Source organism: Canis lupus, chromosome 19 (assembly GCF_011100685.1).
Source record: "Canis lupus familiaris isolate Mischka breed German Shepherd chromosome 19, alternate assembly UU_Cfam_GSD_1.0, whole genome shotgun sequence".
Lineage (NCBI taxonomy): Eukaryota > Metazoa > Chordata > Mammalia > Carnivora > Canidae > Canis > Canis lupus.
The window spans coordinates 22,081,795-22,100,397 of record NC_049240.1 but is presented as its reverse complement, the minus strand read 5'-3'; the positions used below and the strand labels follow the sequence as shown (position 1 = coordinate 22,100,397).

Sequence of the window (18,603 nt, the reverse complement as noted above, 5' to 3'; positions counted from 1 at the left end):
TTATATGCTAAGGACCAATTCCACAAAAAGTACAAATTACTACAACCCACTCAATATGAAACAGAGGATGAACAGTCCTATAATTATTAAGAAAATAGAATTTGTAATTAAAAATACCCCCCAAAAAAATCTTCAGGCCCAGACTATCTCACTGGAGATTTCTGCCAAACATTTAAATAAGAAACACCAACTCTATATAATCTCTCTAAGAAATAGAAGAGCAGGGAACACTTCTCAAAACTCATTCTATAAATCCAGTATTACCTGATACCAAAATAAGAGTACAAAAAAACCCCACTACAGATCAATATCCTTCATGAATATAAATGCAAACATTTTTAACAATATTAGCAAAGACAGAATTCAGCAAGAAATGAAAAGAATTATACACCCAACTAAGTGAGGTTTATTCCAGGGATGCAAGGCTGGTTCAGTATTTGAAAATCAATGATCATATTAGCAGGTTAAAAAAAAAAATCACATGGCCATATGAAATTATGTAGAAAAAGTATTTGACAAAATTCAACACCTATTCATGATTAAAAAACAACAAAACAAAACAAGAAAACAACCCTCTCAGAAAACTAGGAAAGAAGGGAACTTCCTCAACTTACTTAGAAATTCCAACCAGGGCAAGGAAATAGAAGGCACACAGATTGGAAAGGAAGAAGTAAAACTCTATTTGTAGATGACATGGTTGTCTATGTAGCATATCCCAAAGAAGTACAAAAGAATACTCCTAGAACCAGTAAGTGAGCTTAGTAAGTTCACAAGCTATAAGATCAACAAACAAAAATCAAAAACCTTGGGGAAATTGAAATTTAAAATAAAATATCATAGACAAGATTAAAAAAAAAAGAAATACTAAAGTATAAATCTAACAAAACGTACAAGATTTTTATATTGAAACTACAAAATGGTGAAAAAAAAAATCAAAGAGCATCTAAAAGTCCATTCATTGACTGGAAAACTCAACATAATAAAGATGTCAATTCTCCCCCCAAAAACCTGATACTTAGGTTTATTTTTTTTTTTATTTTTTTTAAAAGATTTTATTTATTTATTCGTGAGAGACACAGAAAGAACAAGAGGCAGAGACACAGGCAGAGGGACAAGCAGGCTCCATGCAGGGAGCCCAACGCAGGACTCGATCCCAGGACCCCAGAATCACGCCTTGGGCCTAAGGCAGGCACCAAACCACTAGGCCAGGCAGGGATCCCCTGATACATAGGTTTAAAACAATTTCTATCAAAATCTATCAAGAAGATTTTATTGTAGATTTAGACTTTCATATGGAAAGGAAATGGAACCAGTATAGTTAAGGGAATTCTGAGAAGGAAGAATAAAGTAGGATATCAGTCTACCCAATCTCAACACTTTTTATACAGCTATAGTAATCAAGTCTGTGTGGTGTCAGAGGAAGAAAAACACACAGATCAATAGAACTGAACAGAGACCCCAGAAATGGACACACACAAATACAGCCAACTGATTTGTGACAGAAATGCAAAAGCAATTCCAAAAAGAACTAAAAGTCTTTCTAACAAATTGTAGTGGAACAATTAGACATCTATACTCCAAAAAAAAAAAAAAAGAAGACTTTTAACTCTAACACATTACAAAAAAAATTAACTCACAATGGAAAACATTTAAGTGAAAAAAAAAGAAAACACTTAAATGTAAGTCCTGAGACTATAAAACTTTCAAAAAATAACATAGGAGAAAACCTTAGGAAACCTGGTCTGGGTTAAGTGTGAAACGTGACAACAAAAGCACAAACCATAAAAAGTGATAAACTGGACTGCATGAAAATTAAAATTCTGTGAAAGGCATTATTAAGAGAATAAAAACACATGCTACAGAACACATATCTGACAGAGGGCTGCTATCTCAAACATATATAAGAATTCCAAAAGTCAACGTTAAAAAAAATAATAATTAGAAAACAAGCAAAAAACCTGAGGTGACATTTTACTGAACAGGATATATGATCGCAAGTAATAAAAAATGGCAACATCACTAGCTATTAGGGAAACGCAAATTAAGATCTGAATGTGTGGAACACCTGGCTGGCTCCATGGTTGAGTGTCTGCCTTTGGCTCAGGGCATGATCCCAGGGTCCCAGGATTGAGTCCCGTGTCAGGCTCCTTACATGGAGCCTGCTTCTCCTCCCTCTGCCCATGTCTCTGCCTCTCTCTCTTTCTCTCTGTGTCTCTCATGAATGAATAAATAAAATCTTTAAAAACAAAACAAAAAAAAAGATCAGAATGTGTAAGATCACTACAGGTGTTAAGACTTAAACACCTGTTAGAACAGCTAAAATAAAACAAACAGTGATACCACTTAATGCTGGGGAGGATGCAGAGAAACTAGAATACTCATAAGTGAAATGGTAAAGTCATTCTGGAAAGCAGTTTGTTAGCTTTTTAAAAAACTAACCACGTACTTACCATACCATCCAGCAATTCCATTTGGAGGCATTTTTTCCAGAGAAATCAACTTTATGTTTGTACAAAAACCTGTACATGATGAGTGTTCACAGTAGGTTTATTGGTAATAGCCAGAACTCTGTGACAAGTCCAACAGGTAAATATGCCCCCTCAATACTTAATGGGGTACACATGCAACAATCTGGATGGGTCTTAAGGGCACTGTGCTAAGTGGAAAATACTAAACTCAAAAAAAACTCATGTGATCACGTGCTGTATGACTCCATTTATGTAACACTGTGGAAATGACAAAATCATATAGACAGAGAACAAACCACAGAGTTAGGAAAGGGAAGGAGGTAGGACTATGTAAGGGTGTAGAAGGGAGATTTTGTGAAGTTTTAGATCTTGACCGAGGAGAGGAGCTGGTTACACAAATCTATACATATGATAAAGTGACACAAAACCAGACATAAATATTGTGCCCATTTCACATTCCTGGTTTTCATTTTATCTAACAAGTAACAACTGGGGAGCTGGGTGAAGAGTACATAGGATCTCTACATATTATTTTTGCAACTTCCTGTAAATCTATAATTATTTCAAAATTAAAAGTTAAAAAAACAAAACAGAAGTACCTTCCACAACAGACTTCTATATGTAGGACTAAGCATTTGGCAATTCTAACTAGGAGATACCCCCAAAGTATTTGGTATGTGATTTTTTAAGGTTTTGGGTTTGTTTTCTTTTTCAAAATTAAAGCAGTTTTTCAGATTATAAAGAGAATTCCAGTAAATCATTAAGTATAAACCATAAATCATCAATACCATATTATGAAAGCAACTACCATTAACATGAATCATTTTTAGATCTTTTAAAAATGTAAACATGAAGATTATAAATTTTATGAAAGAAAATAATCTCTTACTGGCTCAAGGAGTTCTTAAAAAATTTATTTCTTAAAATAAAAGGATAGTGGCACAGAGACCCCAACTTCCCTTCATTTGGATTCCAAAATGCCAAGATTCGCTCCCTACCTCAGGGGTTGGTGTGGCATAGGCTGTGTAAGGAGGTGGGGAAGAAGCCACAGTTGTTTCATCATACAGGACTTCTGAGCCAACATAAGCCTATGAGAAGAGACAAAGAATGAAAGAGGTTGTCACAAAGCAACCATAAGTTCTTAGGATTCTATGCATATATATTTTATTTAGCAAATTCTTAAAAATTAGAACAGCAAATACAACAGCTCTGTGAGAAGCAGTGAATAGAAGTATCTCCCCACCATTCCCTTTCAACCCTGAACTCTAGTAACCTTTGAATTCAGGAGGGGGGGGCGTCTTCAGCCATCTGCAGGAGGCAAGAACAAAGCTCTCATGGCCCAAGGAGGCACAGAGTCTCCATTACCCAGGCCTTTTCAAAGATGTGTCACTCTCAACAACTCTTTTGTTGAATAAAAATCCTACAGTCTGAAATATAGCAGAGATTGTTCTACAGTCTGTTTTTTTATTTAAAAAAAAATTCTTCAAAAAAAAATAAAAAAAATAAAAATAAATTAAAAAAAATTCTTCATTAAATTACTTCCCAGTGAAAAGAAAAATCTATGCACTATTTAAAAAAAAAAAAAATCTATACCAAAAAAAAAAAAATTCCATACAAAGAATCATCTTGGAATCTTACCTCTAACTATATGGATCATTAATACTGATTTCAGCCATGAAGATTTTTTATCAAAGAAAAGGTAACTGGAGTTGCAGAACAGGCTTAGGAGGAACTATCTTGGACTAACAGGAGTAGGAAACAATGACATTTGGATATTAAGTCTTTTGTACTTTCTTTTTCCACCTGCACAAATTATCTTTCTTTTATAAGCTTCCTCTACTTTTTCTTCCTAGAGAGATAAAAGAAAAAAATCCCATCTGAAGAATAAAAATGTTGACCACAAAAGTTGCTTTGATTCTGACACACGCGAGCATGGCATTATAAGCCCCTACAAATGGGATTTACCTGTCTCAGTGACCTCAGAAGCAGAACTAGAGTCAAGTACAAGTTCCAAAAATGCTTGTTTCACAAGGCTGAGATGCTATGTGATAGAAAGGACTCTGCAGTCCTTTATGAGCCATCCCTGTAGATCACAGAACCCAAAGTGTTGCAAAAATTTCTAGATAACAGACATTTCTAGAAGCTAACACTTGAACCAGTGTTGCCTATATCCAGAGGGCTCCTCTTGCCTTTTTATTTTTTTTCCAGTTTCAAATTTTATTTCATTAACTAGACGTTGAAGAAAATGTGCATTTCGAATCTTTAATTAAACTCATTTATCTAAAACATGTTTACACACAGGACAGATACAGGATTTCAAGTAACTTATGGTAGAGTTCACTGTCCATTTAAAAATATGCTTCTTTCTTCCACAAAAACTGTGTTGAAAAGCAAACAAAATTTTCTTTTATACTGCGTAAGAGCTAGATGCAAAGTTCTGATGCAAATTTACTTCACTGTCAACTCTGATGCTGAAGCTGAGAGGCAGAGATGTCCATAGTTCGGTTAAATGATGCAAATAAAAAGCTTCTGTTTCTCTTGAATTAGAAGCCTTCGTTCATGGTCTCTCTCAGTAGTACCAGACGTGGCTCCCATACGCGGTCACTTCTTCTTTCCTTTTCCTTTTTTACTTCCCTCTCCTTGCTGAAGACTTTGGTCCCCACCTCCTGTTTTTTGTGTCCTTGTTTTTAGTTTAGGTATCATTTCTGCTGCATACATTACTGACTTACGTGATGGGAACTGTACGAAACAGAGGCTGCCGTCTTCCTGCTTGAGTTGGACCCAGACTCTGCCCCTGTACTGAACATCACAATTCCACTCTCTAGAGTACATTTTATTTTTCTCAAGGAATACATTAAGTCCGACTGCTGAGCACACATCTTGAATCTCAGTAGCTGTAGGATTTTCAACAGCCTTGCTGATGGGGATGCGCCGGCCCTCGGCGATGGTCTTCTTGTTGTTCAGGTACGTGGGGTAGATGCAGATGAACCTGTCCTGCTCAGCCAGGGACCGCACGGAGGCGCACGCCATCTCCGCCGGGGACCGGGGCGTGCAGGCCTCCTCTTGCCTTTTTAAAAGGTTTGGCAGAATCTAACTTGCTCTCATATCAGCAAAAGGTGCCCTGCCCAGCTATGACTATTCAGCCTTGGCTAGATGGCCAAGAGACCCATCCCCATTTTCCTTTCCTAATCCCTTAGGCTCTCATTTGTTACAGCAAGACTAAATGAAAACGTTTCTGGTGACTGCCTTTAGCAACTTACTGTGTTTATCCTGGAATCCTGGAGTGTAAATTTCCAGGCTCTAGAGAAAAGAAAAAGGAATGTTTTTATATAAAGCAATCCAACATCTAGTTCAATGATTCTCAAGCCTGTGTTGGTATCAAAATTTCTGAAAACACTTGTTTCAAGAACAGGTCTTCAGCCCTTACCTCAAGACTCATTCAAAGCATTTGAGACATGCACAAGAAATACATAATACACAAAAAATATATATCTGTGCTATATACACTATATAATATTTAAAGCATAATCTTATTACTATACAGTTTTTGCTTCACTCTTTAGTAAATAGAAAATGCACTCTGCTTACTATACTGCAACTTGCTTTATTCAGTTCAGGTCACACACACAGATCTACTGCATTTGTTTTTTAATGGCTACATAATGTTCCATGATATGAGATTTAGATTGTCAATTTTTTGGTAACTGAAAATAATGCTGGTATTTTTTTGGTTACCTTTAGAAACTGACATATAACATTTAAGTTTAAGGTATATAACATGATGATCTCATATATATATTGTGATAATCATTTTGTTTTATATATATATAAACTTATATACATATATATAAAACAAATATATACATATATATATATATATATATATATATATAAAACAATAAGATTAATACCTTCATCCCCTCACATAATTGCTTTGTTTTTTTTTTTTCTGGTGATATTAGAAATCTACTCCCTTAACCTGTTCAAGTATATAATAAAGCATTTGTTCATTATAATCACCATACTATATTAGATGCCCAGAACTTATTCATCACATAGCTGAAAGTTTATACCCTTTGACCAACATCTGTCCATTTCCCCCAACCAACAGCCCTGGGAAACCACCAGTCATTCTACTATTTCTAGAAATTTGGCTTTTTTAGATTCTAAAAGTGAGAGAGAACATACAGTATGTCTTTAATTTATTTCACTTAGCACAATGTCCTCAAGGTTCATCCATGCTATTGCAAAAGGCAGAATTTCCTTCTTTTTTTCACGATTAAATATTGCACGCGTGTGTGTGTGTCACATTTTCTTTAACCATTTATCCATCAACAACTGCTGAGGCTGTTTCATGTCCTGGATAATGTGAATAATGCTGCATTGAACACGTGGGTGCAAGTATCTCTTCAAGATAATGATTTCGTTTCCTCTAAGACATATATCCAGAGGGAGACTGCTAGATCATATGGTAGTTTTTTGAGGAACCACCATAATACATCCATAGTGGCTTGTACCAATTTACATTCCTGCCAAGAGTGCCCAGAGTTCCCTTTTCTCTACATTCTCACAAACACTTATCTTTCATCTTTTTAATAACAGCCATTCTAGGAGACGTGAAGTAATCTCATTATGACTTTGATTTGCATTGCCCTGGTGATTAGTGATGCTGAGCATCTTTTCCTGTTGGCCATTTGTAGATCTTTGGAAAATTATTCAAGTCCTTTGCCCATTTTGAAATAAAACTGTGGGTTTCTGCTATGAAGTTGTACAAGTTCCTTATACATTTTGGATACTAAGCCCTTATTATGTAGATAGTTTACAAATACCTTCTACCATTCCATAGGATGTCTTTCCATTTTTCTGTCGTTTCTTTTGCTGTGCAGAAGCTTTACAATTTGCTGTAGTCCATGTTTACTTTTACCTTTGCTTCTATAGTTATACAAAAAAAAAATCATTGCCAAGACCAATGTTAAAGAGCTTTCCCCCCAAAACTACTACTTTCTTACATGATACACAAAAATAAACTCAAAATGGATTAAGGACCTAAGAAGAGAATACAGGCAGTAACTTCTCTGACCCATCAGCCATAGGAACTTCTTGATATATCTCCTGAGGCAAGGAATACAAAAGTAAAAATAAACTATTGGGACTACATCAAGGTAAAAGCTTCCCCACAACAAAGGAAACAACCAACAAAACTAAAAGAAAACCTACCAAATGGGAAAAGATATTTGCAAATGGTAGATCTGATATAGGTTAGTATCCAAAAAATATAAAGAACTTCTAAAACTCAACACCCAAAAACCAAATAATCCAATTAAACAGAGCAGAAGACATGAAGACATTTCTCCAAAGAGACATCCAGATGGCCGAAAAGATGCTCAACATCACTCATCACTGGGGAAATGCAAATCAAAACCAAAATGAGATATCAGCTCATAACTGCCAGAATAACTAAAATCAACACAAAAAATATGTGTTGGTGAAGATGTGAAAAAGGAGCCCTCTTGCACTGAAGGTGGGAATGCAAACTGGTGAAACCACCACAGAAAACAGTACAGAGGTTCCTCAAAAAATTAAAAATGGAACCTTATGATCCAGTAATTGCACTACTGAATATTTACCCAAGGAATATGAAAACACTTATTTGAAGAGGTATATGCCACCCCTATGTTTACTGCAGTATTATTTACAGGGCCAAATAGCAGTCCAAATGTCTATCAATAGATAAATGGATAAAGTAGTGTGTGTGTATGTATGTATGTCTAAACATGAATGTTACGTATATGCATATACAAATATGTATATGTATACACACGTATGTATATGACGTGTATACACACACAGGAATATTATTCAGCCATAAAGAATGGCATCTTGCATGCCATTTGCAACAGCATGGATGGAGCTAGAGAGTAGTATGCTAAGCAAAATAAGCCAGTCAGAGAAAGATAAATACCATATGATTTCACTCATTTGAGGAATTTGAGAAATAAAAGAAATGAACAAAGGAAAAAAGAGAGAGACAAATCAAAAAGCATAGTCTTAACCATGCAAATGGATGGTTGCTAGAGGGGAGGTGAGTGGGAGATATGGGTGACATGGTGAAGATAATTAAAAGTACAATTTATCACAATGAACACTACGTAATGTACAGAATTATTGGATCACTGTATTGTACACTTCAAAGTGATATAGCATTATATGTTAACTTACAAGAATTTAGAAAAGAAAAAGGGAGCTTTTTCCCTATGTTTTCTTCCAGTGGTTTAACAGTTTAGGCTCTTCTTATATTTAAGTTTTTAAACCATTCTGAACTAATCTGTGTGAGTGGTCTAAGTTAGCATTCCCATTTCATTCTTTTGCATGGGATTATCCAGTTTTCCCAGCATCATTTAATAGTTTATCCTTTCATCATTGAGTATCCTTGGCTCCCTCATCAAATACACCTAAACTGGCTCAGTCAGAAAAGCACACCACTCGATCTCAGGTCATGGGTTTGAGCCATATGCTGGGTGTAGAGATTACTTAAATAAATAATAAATAAAAATTTAAAAATATATATTGACTATATACGCATGGGTTTATTTCTGGACTCTTGATTCTGTTACAATGGCCTATGTGTCTATGTTTATGCCTATACCACACTGTTTTGATTACTATAGCTTTGTAATAAAGTTTGAAATCAGGAATTGTGAGGTCTCCAAATTTGTTCTTTTTCTAGCTATTCAAGGTCTTTTGTGGTTCCCCCTTGAATTTTAAGATTGTTCTATTTGAAAAATGGCATTTAAACTGATGGGAACTACACTGAATTTACAGATGGCTTGAGGAGTAGGAACATTCTAACAATATTAATTCTTCCAATCCATAAACACATATCTTTCCCATTTGTATCATCCTCAATTTCTTTCATCAATGTCTTGTAATTTTCAGTGTACAGAGCTTTCATCTCCTTGGTTAAATTTATTATTAAGTATTTTATTATTTTTAGTGCTATTGTTTCTTTTTCAGACAGTTCCTTGTGAGTATACAGAAATGCAACTGATGTTTGTATGTTGGGTTTATATTCTGTAATTTTACTGAACTCATTTATTAGGTCTAGCAATTTTTTGGTGGAGTCTTTAGGGTTTTCTATATAGAGATCAAATCATCTATAAAAAGATCATTTTACTTCTTCCTTTCCAGTCTGGAGGTCTCTTATTTCTCTTTCTTGCCTAACTACTTTATCTAAGACTTCTGGTGTATTAAATAGAAGTGGTAAGAGTGGGCAATCTTTGTCTTATCCCTAATCTTGGTGGGAAACCTTCCAACCTGTCACCATTAAATATGTTAGCGGTGGACTGGTCATATATACTATTAATATTGACATTCTCATTACCTTTGCACCCTTATGTAAACATTTCTATAGGGCAAATGCCAATAAGTTACACTGCTGGGTCAAGAAATATAAACATATTTCAGTGGGTATTGCCAAATGACCCCGGGAAAAAGTTGTAACGAATTCTGTTCCTACTAACTGCCCATATACAATCACAAAAACTAGACCCTAAGTCTTAAATTTCACAAATTTCCGGTTCTCCCTCCATCCCTTTACCCTTCCCTTTCTTAATGACTCCCCATCCTTCTGCTCTCATCTATATCAGTTTCTTTTCTGTTTTTTTTTTTTTTAAGATTTTATTTATTTATTCATGAGACACAGAGGGAGAGGCACAGACAGGCAGAGGGAGAAGCAGCACTCAATCTCAGGATCATGAACTAAGCCAAAGGCAGATGCTTAACCACTAAGCCGCCCAACCTCTGAGCCACCCAGGTGCCTCCCTTTTCTGTTTTACTGTCATTTCACTACATCCTTGAGTTGAAAGCTTTGCTAAGTTATTTTCAAGGTGAGTTATTTTCAAACATTCTGGTTTTCTAATGAATGCAGTAAAGCTGCAAAATTCCGCAAAAGATTTACAAGCACTTTACTACTGTCATTTATTTCACTAAATAAAGGGTATCCTATTGGATTGTGAATATATTGTATCTGGATTTAATATTGTCTCTTATGGACTTTGGTCTGCAAATTCCCTTCTATTATTTCAGAAAATTTTTCTTGCACTGACTTTCTAACTACCTTCCTGGGTTCTGCACCTTCCAGACATCAATAATCTTCCTGATAAACTCTTGTTTAACTTGTTAACTTGTCTAACATAGTTCTGATCTTTTCTCTAAAGTCTTTAATCTTTTCCCCTTGCTGTCTCTGAGAGTATTCTCAAGCCCTTCCTTCATGCCAGTAATTCATTTTCTAGTTGGGCTTGTAACCCAAGGAAGGGAGCCAAGATTTGTGCCTTTACATTAGATTATAAAATGAATGGCAGATATACCCTATGATGGACCATCGTGGTTACCCAGATGCAAAAGGGCACCAAAAAAACATAAATTCTCTCTCTCATGAAGATTATGCTCTAATAAAAAGAGATAAACACGATAAACAAGCAGCTCGTTAGATGGTTAAGTGTGTGTGTGTGTGTGTGTGTGTGTGTGTGTGTGTGTGTGATGCAAGGGAGGGGGTTATATTTTTAAATTGGTAGCCAGGAAAGCATTCTTGGAAAATTCCATTGTCTCATGGGTTTTCTTTTCCCACAGATGAGGAGGCTCTTATATTTTCCTTCCTATTTTTCCTTTACAGTATAGTTGCCACACCATTTCTTTGTGTCTTGTGTTTAACAAGGGAAATGACACCTAAAACTTGGATTTGCTTTCATATACTATGTGTTATTTCTTCTTGACACCCTTCCTAATCTGACATCAACTGGTAGCTCCACCTCACTCCACCCCAACAATGTGACGACTAGATGTTACCCTCAATCACTTTTCTTTAATCAGAGGGAATAATAATGGGAGAGAATAAAATTTCTTGTGGCACTAAGTCCTTTCTGAAAAACCTGGCTTCTACACTCTTCCAAGCATATTCTCTTGAATATCTCATGCTAGGGCTCACTTCACCAGCCACAGAATTATCCTACTCCTGTGACCTTTGAACCCTTCCAGTGGCTCTGGAATGACAAACCCTGAGGGGAACCTTCCACTCTCCACTGAGGTCCTAAGGATATCCTATTCCCAAGGGTTTTTCCTTAGCTTTCCCAAAAAGCACCTTATTCTTTTAATTAACATCCCTCTCACAATTATTGAAAATTTACAAGACTTAACTCCTCCTTACTGCTTCTGAGAGTTGGGGATAAAAACAATGATACATCTCAATAAAATCTTCTATTTCTTTCTTTGGCCATCACTATTTGTACACGATGCTTAAAGCTGAACTTCTTTACTGCTGAAAGATTTCTCCTTCATTTTACCACTTCTACTCAAAGGTCTCAGTTATGAGTTGAACTCTGTCCTCTGCCAAAAAATGCACTGGTATCCAGTACCTTTGGCTTACTTAGAAATAAATTCTTGGGGTGTCTGGGTGGCTTAATCAATTAAGTGTTCAACTCTTGACTTCAGCTCAGGTCATGATTATAGGGTCATGAGATCCTGAGCCCATGTGAGCCCATGTCAGGCTCCACACTCAGCATGGAGTCTGCTTAGGACACTCTCTCCTTCTCCCAATGCCCCTTCCCAGGCGCATGTGCTTCCTTACGTACTCTCTCTCTCTCAAAAAAAATAAATAAATAAATAAATAAATCCTAAAAAAAGAAAGAAAGAAAGAAAAAAAAGTCTTTACAGAGGGACTCAATCAATTAATGAATTAATTATGGTTCCTTACTCTAATACAGTTGGTGTCCCTTTTAAGAGAACATCTGGACACAGACGCACACGGAGAATGCCATTACAAAAGAGGCAGAGATTGAACTGATGCAGTGGCAAGCCAAAGAATGTCAAGGATCACAAACCACAACCCAAACTAGGAAGGAGGATTCTATTCAGGAGTCTCTGCTGACACACTGAGCTTAGACTCTTAGCTTCCAAAACTGTGAGAGAATACATTTGTTGTTTTAAGGCACCCAATTTGTGACAGTCATGGGAAACTGTCTCCTGAAACTATTTTTACCTTTCTAAGTCATTTTATTTCAAGTGTGTAGCTTAACAGTCTATATAGTTAGACTTTGTATTTTTTACCCAATCTCAGATCTTATTTTTTAAGGATAATTTAATCAGTTCACATTTACTGAGATCATAAATATCATCAGACTAATTACTGCTAGTACCAGATATTTTTTCCACTATTTATAAAAAACATTCCATGTGACACCTCAGTGTATAGTACAACAAAGAGCTCTGGAGACAGGTTTAAATCCTGAATCTAGTCTACTAGCTCTAAAATCTTGGGAAGTGTGGTAGACAGGATAATGTCAGGATTCTAACCCTGAAAAGCTGTGAATGTTACCTGACAGGACAAAAGGGACTCTACAGCTGCAATGAAGGTTAAGGACCTTGAGATGGGGAGATTACCCTGGATTGTCCAGGTTGGTCCACACTACTCATTAAGTCTTTAAAAATATAACCTTCCCCAGCTGCAAAGAACCAAAGAGAGGACCACAAGAAAAGGGGTTGGCCCAGAAGCTAAGAAACTAGGAAGCCTCTAGAAGCTGGAAAGGGAAAGCCAACAGATTTTCCCCCAGAGCCTCAAAGGGATCAGAGACCATGGCCCTGACAACACTATAAGACCCAGTTTGGACTCCTGACCTCCAGAAATGCAATCACAAATTTGTATTGTTTGAAGCCACTAAGCTCAGGGTAATTTATTATAGGAGCATTAAAAAAGTGATATAGGAAGTTACTTAACCTCATTAAGCCTAAATTTTTTTTTTTTTAAGATTTTATTTATTCAGGGCAGCCCTGGTGGCTCAGCGGTTTAGCACCGCCTGCAGCCTGGGGTGTGATCCTGGAGACCCAGGATTGAGTCCCATGTCGGGCTCCCTGCATGGAGCCTGCTTCTCCCTCTGCCTGTGTCTCTGCCTCTCTCTCTCTCTCTCTCTCCTCTCTGTGTATTCTCATGAATAAATAAATAAAATCTTTAAAAATATATTTTTAAAAAAAGATTTTATTTATTCATGAGAGACACAGAGAGAGAGGCAGAGATAGAAGAAGAAGCAGGCTCCATGCAGGGAGCCCAATGTGGGACTCAATCCCGGGACCATAGAATCACACCTTAAACTGAAGGCAGACGCTCAACTGCTGAGCTACTCAGGCATCTCAAGGCCTAAATTTCTTATAACAAGAATAGCATATATAAGATATAGTGAGGGATCCCTAGGTGGCGCAGCGGTTTGGCGCCTGCCTTCGGCCTAGGGCGCGATCCTGGAGACCCGGGATCAAATCCCACATCGGGCTCCCAGTGCATGGAGCCTGCTTCTCCCTCTGCCTGTGTCTCTGCCTCTCTCTCTCTCTGTGACTATCATAAATAAATAAAAATTAAAAAAAAAAAAAAAAGATATAGTGAAGATTAAAAAACATATATAAAGCAGTTAGCACAGTGCTTAGCGCCAAATAAGTGTTCAACATACGTATTTAAATTCTTAAGTAGTAATAATACAGGTCCAGTTTATTAAAAAGTGGCAAACTGACTTTACATGTGGTAATTTCTCCACCAGTCTATAGGAAAGGCTGTATGTCTTCCAGGAAGTACCATTTAAGATTCACCAGAAGACTGTAAAAAAACAGCTACATATGGGATTTAAAGTAAACTCTATTGAGTTCAGCATGAAATAAATGTTTATACTGAAGGTAAACATATATGTGAAATGTGGAGCAGGCACTCTGACAAACTGGTTTGGATTTTATGAAAATAGTCACCTACATATGAATATTTTAATATGAATGAATATTACAATAATCTGTTAGTCAATTATCACAAAACCCAGAGTTAACTCATGAGAGTGATATAGAGTGGTCAGAAAAAAAATTCTTTCCCTCAAATTTTTTTTTTTTTTTTTTTGAGAGGAGGAAGAGCACGCATGTACTTGTGCTCCATCAGAGGAGGGTGAGGGAGAGAGAGAGGGAGAGAGGGAGGGAGAGAGAGAGAGACTTAAGCAGGCTCCACACCCAACTCAAGGCTTGATCTCACAACCCTGAGACGATGACCTGAGCCAAAATCAAGAGTCAGCCACTTAACCAACTGAGGCAGGTGCCCCCCACCCCCAAATCGTATTTAATCAGTGTTTTCAAGATTCTGATCCAACTTCACTGCCAATGTTATAACAGGCTGAGAACTGATAAACCTGGGTCTTCTTCCTTGTAACTCTTCATTCCTTCTTCAGAGATGGCAAATGGAGGAGGAGCCACCAAAGGAAGAAAAAGACTACATACACAGATGTTAGTATTTTTTAAAAGATATTTATAGGGATCCCTGGGTGGCGCAGCAGTTTGGCGCCTGCCTTTGGCCCAGGGCGCGATCCTGGAGACCCGGGATCGAATCCCACGTCGGGCTCCCGGTGCATGGAGCCTGCTTCTCCCCCTGCCTGTGTCTCTGCCTCTCTCTCTCTCTCTCTGTGACTATCATAAATAAATAAAAAAAATTTAAAAAAAAATTAAAAAAATAAAAAGATATTTATATAAAAAGAACAAGATTTAAGAAGCCATTCAACTATGTCCATTACCCAATGTACGTATAATAATGAAAAAAGGTGGAAAGTTAGCTATATATAAAGACTTTGCCATTTACACTATAATGGGATCTGACCTGGACAGCTCTGGAGAGGCAGAAACTAGGACCAGGGTTATCAGGCATGGAGTAAGGCCCTATTACATTTCTTTCACACATCCTCTGAGTCACTTATTCTGCCTAAAGGAAAACTCCATTCTCATTCTTTTCCCTTCTGACAACTGGAAATTAAAACACAACACTTTTTGGGCCACCTGAATGGCTGAGGCCATTGGGAGTCTGCCTTTGGCCCAAGGCATGATCCCAGGATCCTGGGATCGAGCCCTCCATCAGGCTCCCTGCTCAGCAGGATGCCTATTTCTCCCTCTCCCTCTGCTGCTTCCCCTGCTTATGCTCTCTTGTGTCAAATAAATAAATAAAACCTTTAAACATAAAAAACAAAACAAAGAAAACTATTTAAATTAAACACATAAAACCCCAAAACTTACAAACAATCATCTGTGCTTTCTGCACAAAGACTGATAGTTTTCCCATCTCGGCAAACAATCTGCAGCATACATTCTTTTGGCTTCCCATCCGGAGGCTGAATATCTATGAAAAATAAGTAGAAAAAAGGAATATTTATATAGTTTTTTTTAAAGGATTTCTTACCTAATAGCTCATATAAGCAAAGGACCAGTAGTATTCAAAACATTCCAAAAACAAAACATCTCTGTCCTGCTCTGTAGAACCAAGCATATGAATCACAACTCTGTTCCAATTTAAACTTCCTGCAGGAAGAAAAAGCAGGCCTCTTCAAGAGACCTGTCTCCACATACAGAGTTAGATGTATAGAACGGTCCAGATATTAGAAGAGTAAGTCCCAAACGATGAAAACTGTTACCAAGCATCAGATAAAATGTACTTTTATTCACAGGAACTACTAAACTGGATCACTACTTTAAAAGTGAAAATCATATTTTTAAAGTAGCTCTGTGTACCAAGAAATAAGGTCTATAATATTTGAGCCTGGTTTAGGTAGATACTTAAACAGCTAGCTAGTCCATGGACACTTGTGTTTCAAGAACTAACATGCAGGGATGCCCAGATGGCTCAAAGACTGAGCGTCGGCCTTTGGCTCAGGGTGTGATCCTGGAGTCCCATATTAGGCTCCCCACAGGAAGCCTGCTTCTCCCTCTGCCTATGACTCTGCCTCTCTCTGTGTGTCTCTTATGAATAAATAAATAAAATCTTTAAGAAAAAATGCAAGGGCAAGATGTTACAACACCAATGGTTATTACAAGCAGATATGCCATCTGTGACCCTTTAACTTAAATACTATTATTTAGAAACAAGATTTCAAACATTACTGTTTATTAAAACAGACTCTTTATTCCAAATAGACACAGAGCTAATAAACAGGGAAGTCTACATATGCCCTTGAATAGAAGTCCATACTTATTAAAAATCTATTCCTTTTAAAATGAATATAAGGAATAACTCCTGGAAACCAAGGCATCATGGATTTTTAAGTGACTGGTGGTGTTATCAATAAGATGCCCCTTTCTGAGTCACAAAACCTATAACTACCTAGGCTCATTCTATTTTTCTTGAGGATCTCAGCACTCTGGTTGTTCTCCACCACCTTCTCCAGGACAGAACAAGGAATGTGGACTGCTGGATCTGATTCAGATGAGAAAAGTAATCTGCCCTAACTGTATGATCTATGATCCAAGTGTCTGGGTGTCCACTGTATCACCTCCCATATGAAACCCTCCTTTGGTCTGTTAATAAAAGCAAAATGAGTAAGGAGGATGATTCAATTCCTACTAAGAATGAGGAAGGGTAGAGGACAGAAGCTGGCCATGAGAGACTCACCCCGACACTCGTGCCCGGTGCGGATATTAATGCAGTCTACTGGCATATGGACCTTATCCTCAATGCTCTGCCGAGTTTGGTCATCATAATAGATCAGGTGACCATCCGACCACAAGTCAAACCAATTCTTCTTCCAACGCTTCAAAATAGTACCTGAAAAAAATGGGAAAGGTTGGCTTTGAGCCAAAAAAGCAAGGCCTTTATCCTCTAGTTCACAGGTAACAGAAACAAAGAAAACTTTCCTCTGGCCCCGTAAGTATCATGCATACAATTGCCCAGAGCACTACATCAAAATGGAGATGAAAGCAGATTCCAAAGGCACAAACACCCATGCTGTACCAGGAAGGACTATATGCAGCTTACACTAAAGATACTAAAAATGCTGTCAACTTAATAGTCCCAATTTTTTTTTCCAAAAATTTTTTTAAAAGCTCAATAAAACCTTGATTTTGATAACAAGTGTTGGTGAGGATATAGAGAAAAGGAACCAAGTTGGTGAGAATGTAAATTGGTATAGCCACTGTGGAAAACAGTATGGATGTTCCCCTAAAAATTAAAAATAGAAATACCATATGGTCCAATAGTTCCACTATTATTTACCCAAAGTAAACAAAAACACTAATTCAAAAAGATATATGCACCATGTTTATTGCAGTTTTACTTACAATAGCCAAGATATGGAAGCAACCTAAGTTGCTAAGTGTACATCAATAGACAAATGGATTAAGGAAGATGTGATGTTTATATACAATGAAATATTATGCAGTCATTAAAAAAGGATGAGATTGTGTCATTTGTGACGAGATGGACAAACTTAGAGGGTATTATGCTTAATGAAATAAGTCAGACTAAGAAAGACAAATACCATGATTCTACTCATGTGGAACCTAAAAAAAAAAAAAACCCAAATGAATAAACAAACATTAAAGGCAGGAATAGGGGATCCCTGGGTGGCTCAGCGGTTTGGCGCCTGCCTTTGGCCCAGGGCGCAATCCTGGAGTCCCGGGATCGAATCCCATATCAGGCTTCCGATGCATGGAGCCTGCTTCTCCCTCTGCCTGTGTCTCTGCCCCTCTCTCTCTCTCTCTCTCTCTCTCTCTGTCTATCATGAATAAATAAATAAAATCTTTCAAAAAAAAAAAAAGTCAGAAACAGACACATAAATACAGAGAACAAACTGATGGTTCCCAGAGGGGAAGGGGGCTGAGGGGATGGGCAAAAGAGAGGAAGGTGAATAGGAGATACAGGCTTCCAGTCACGAAATGAATAAGTCATGGGAATATAGGGCACTGCCTAAAGAATACAGTCAATGATAATGTAATAGTGATGTATGGAAACAGATGGTAGCTACACTTGTGGTGAGCACAGCATAGCAAAACAGAGTTGTACATCTGAAACCAAAGTAACATTGTGCCAATTATATTCAAAAAAATTTTTAAACTGGGGCAGCCTGGGTGGCTCAGCAGTTTAGCTCTGCCTTCAGCCCAGAGTGTGATCCTGGAGACCTGGGATGGAGTCCCACGTCAGGTTCCCTACATGGAGGGAACTGTGTCCCTCTGCCCGTGTCTCTACCTCTCTGTGCCTCTATGTCTCTCATGAATAAATAAATAAAATCTTCAATCAGAGAAGGACAAACATTATATGGTCTCACTCATTTGGGGAATATAAAAAATAGTGAAAGGAAATAAAGGG

The 18,603-nt window shown here is 37.3% G+C and overlaps 2 protein-coding genes across 3 annotated transcripts in view; both read right to left on the bottom strand.

Annotated features, from left to right (window-relative positions):
* Window positions 1-18,603, bottom strand: part of PLEKHB2 (pleckstrin homology domain containing B2) — a 49,839-nt gene that overhangs the window by 15,281 nt on the left and 15,955 nt on the right. Inside the window, exons 3-6 of one of the 2 annotated variants that reach the window (XM_038564803.1) lie at window positions 16,912-17,087; window positions 15,543-15,645; window positions 5,729-5,768; window positions 3,467-3,556 (exon numbers count right to left, since the gene is read on the bottom strand). In XM_038564803.1, the coding sequence (XP_038420731.1) occupies window positions 3,467-3,556; window positions 5,729-5,768; window positions 15,543-15,645; window positions 16,912-17,087 (409 nt within the window). The remainder of the gene's footprint in view (window positions 1-3,466; window positions 3,557-5,728; window positions 5,769-15,542; window positions 15,646-16,911; window positions 17,088-18,603) is intronic. The other variant, XM_038564804.1, reaches the window with a different exon arrangement.
* On the bottom strand, window positions 3,844-5,722 carry LOC102151183 (signal recognition particle 19 kDa protein-like). Its single transcript, XM_038564805.1, has one exon. It carries the CDS (start codon window positions 5,496-5,498, stop codon window positions 5,070-5,072), a length of 429 nt encoding a protein of 142 aa, XP_038420733.1. The 5' UTR covers window positions 5,499-5,722; the 3' UTR covers window positions 3,844-5,069.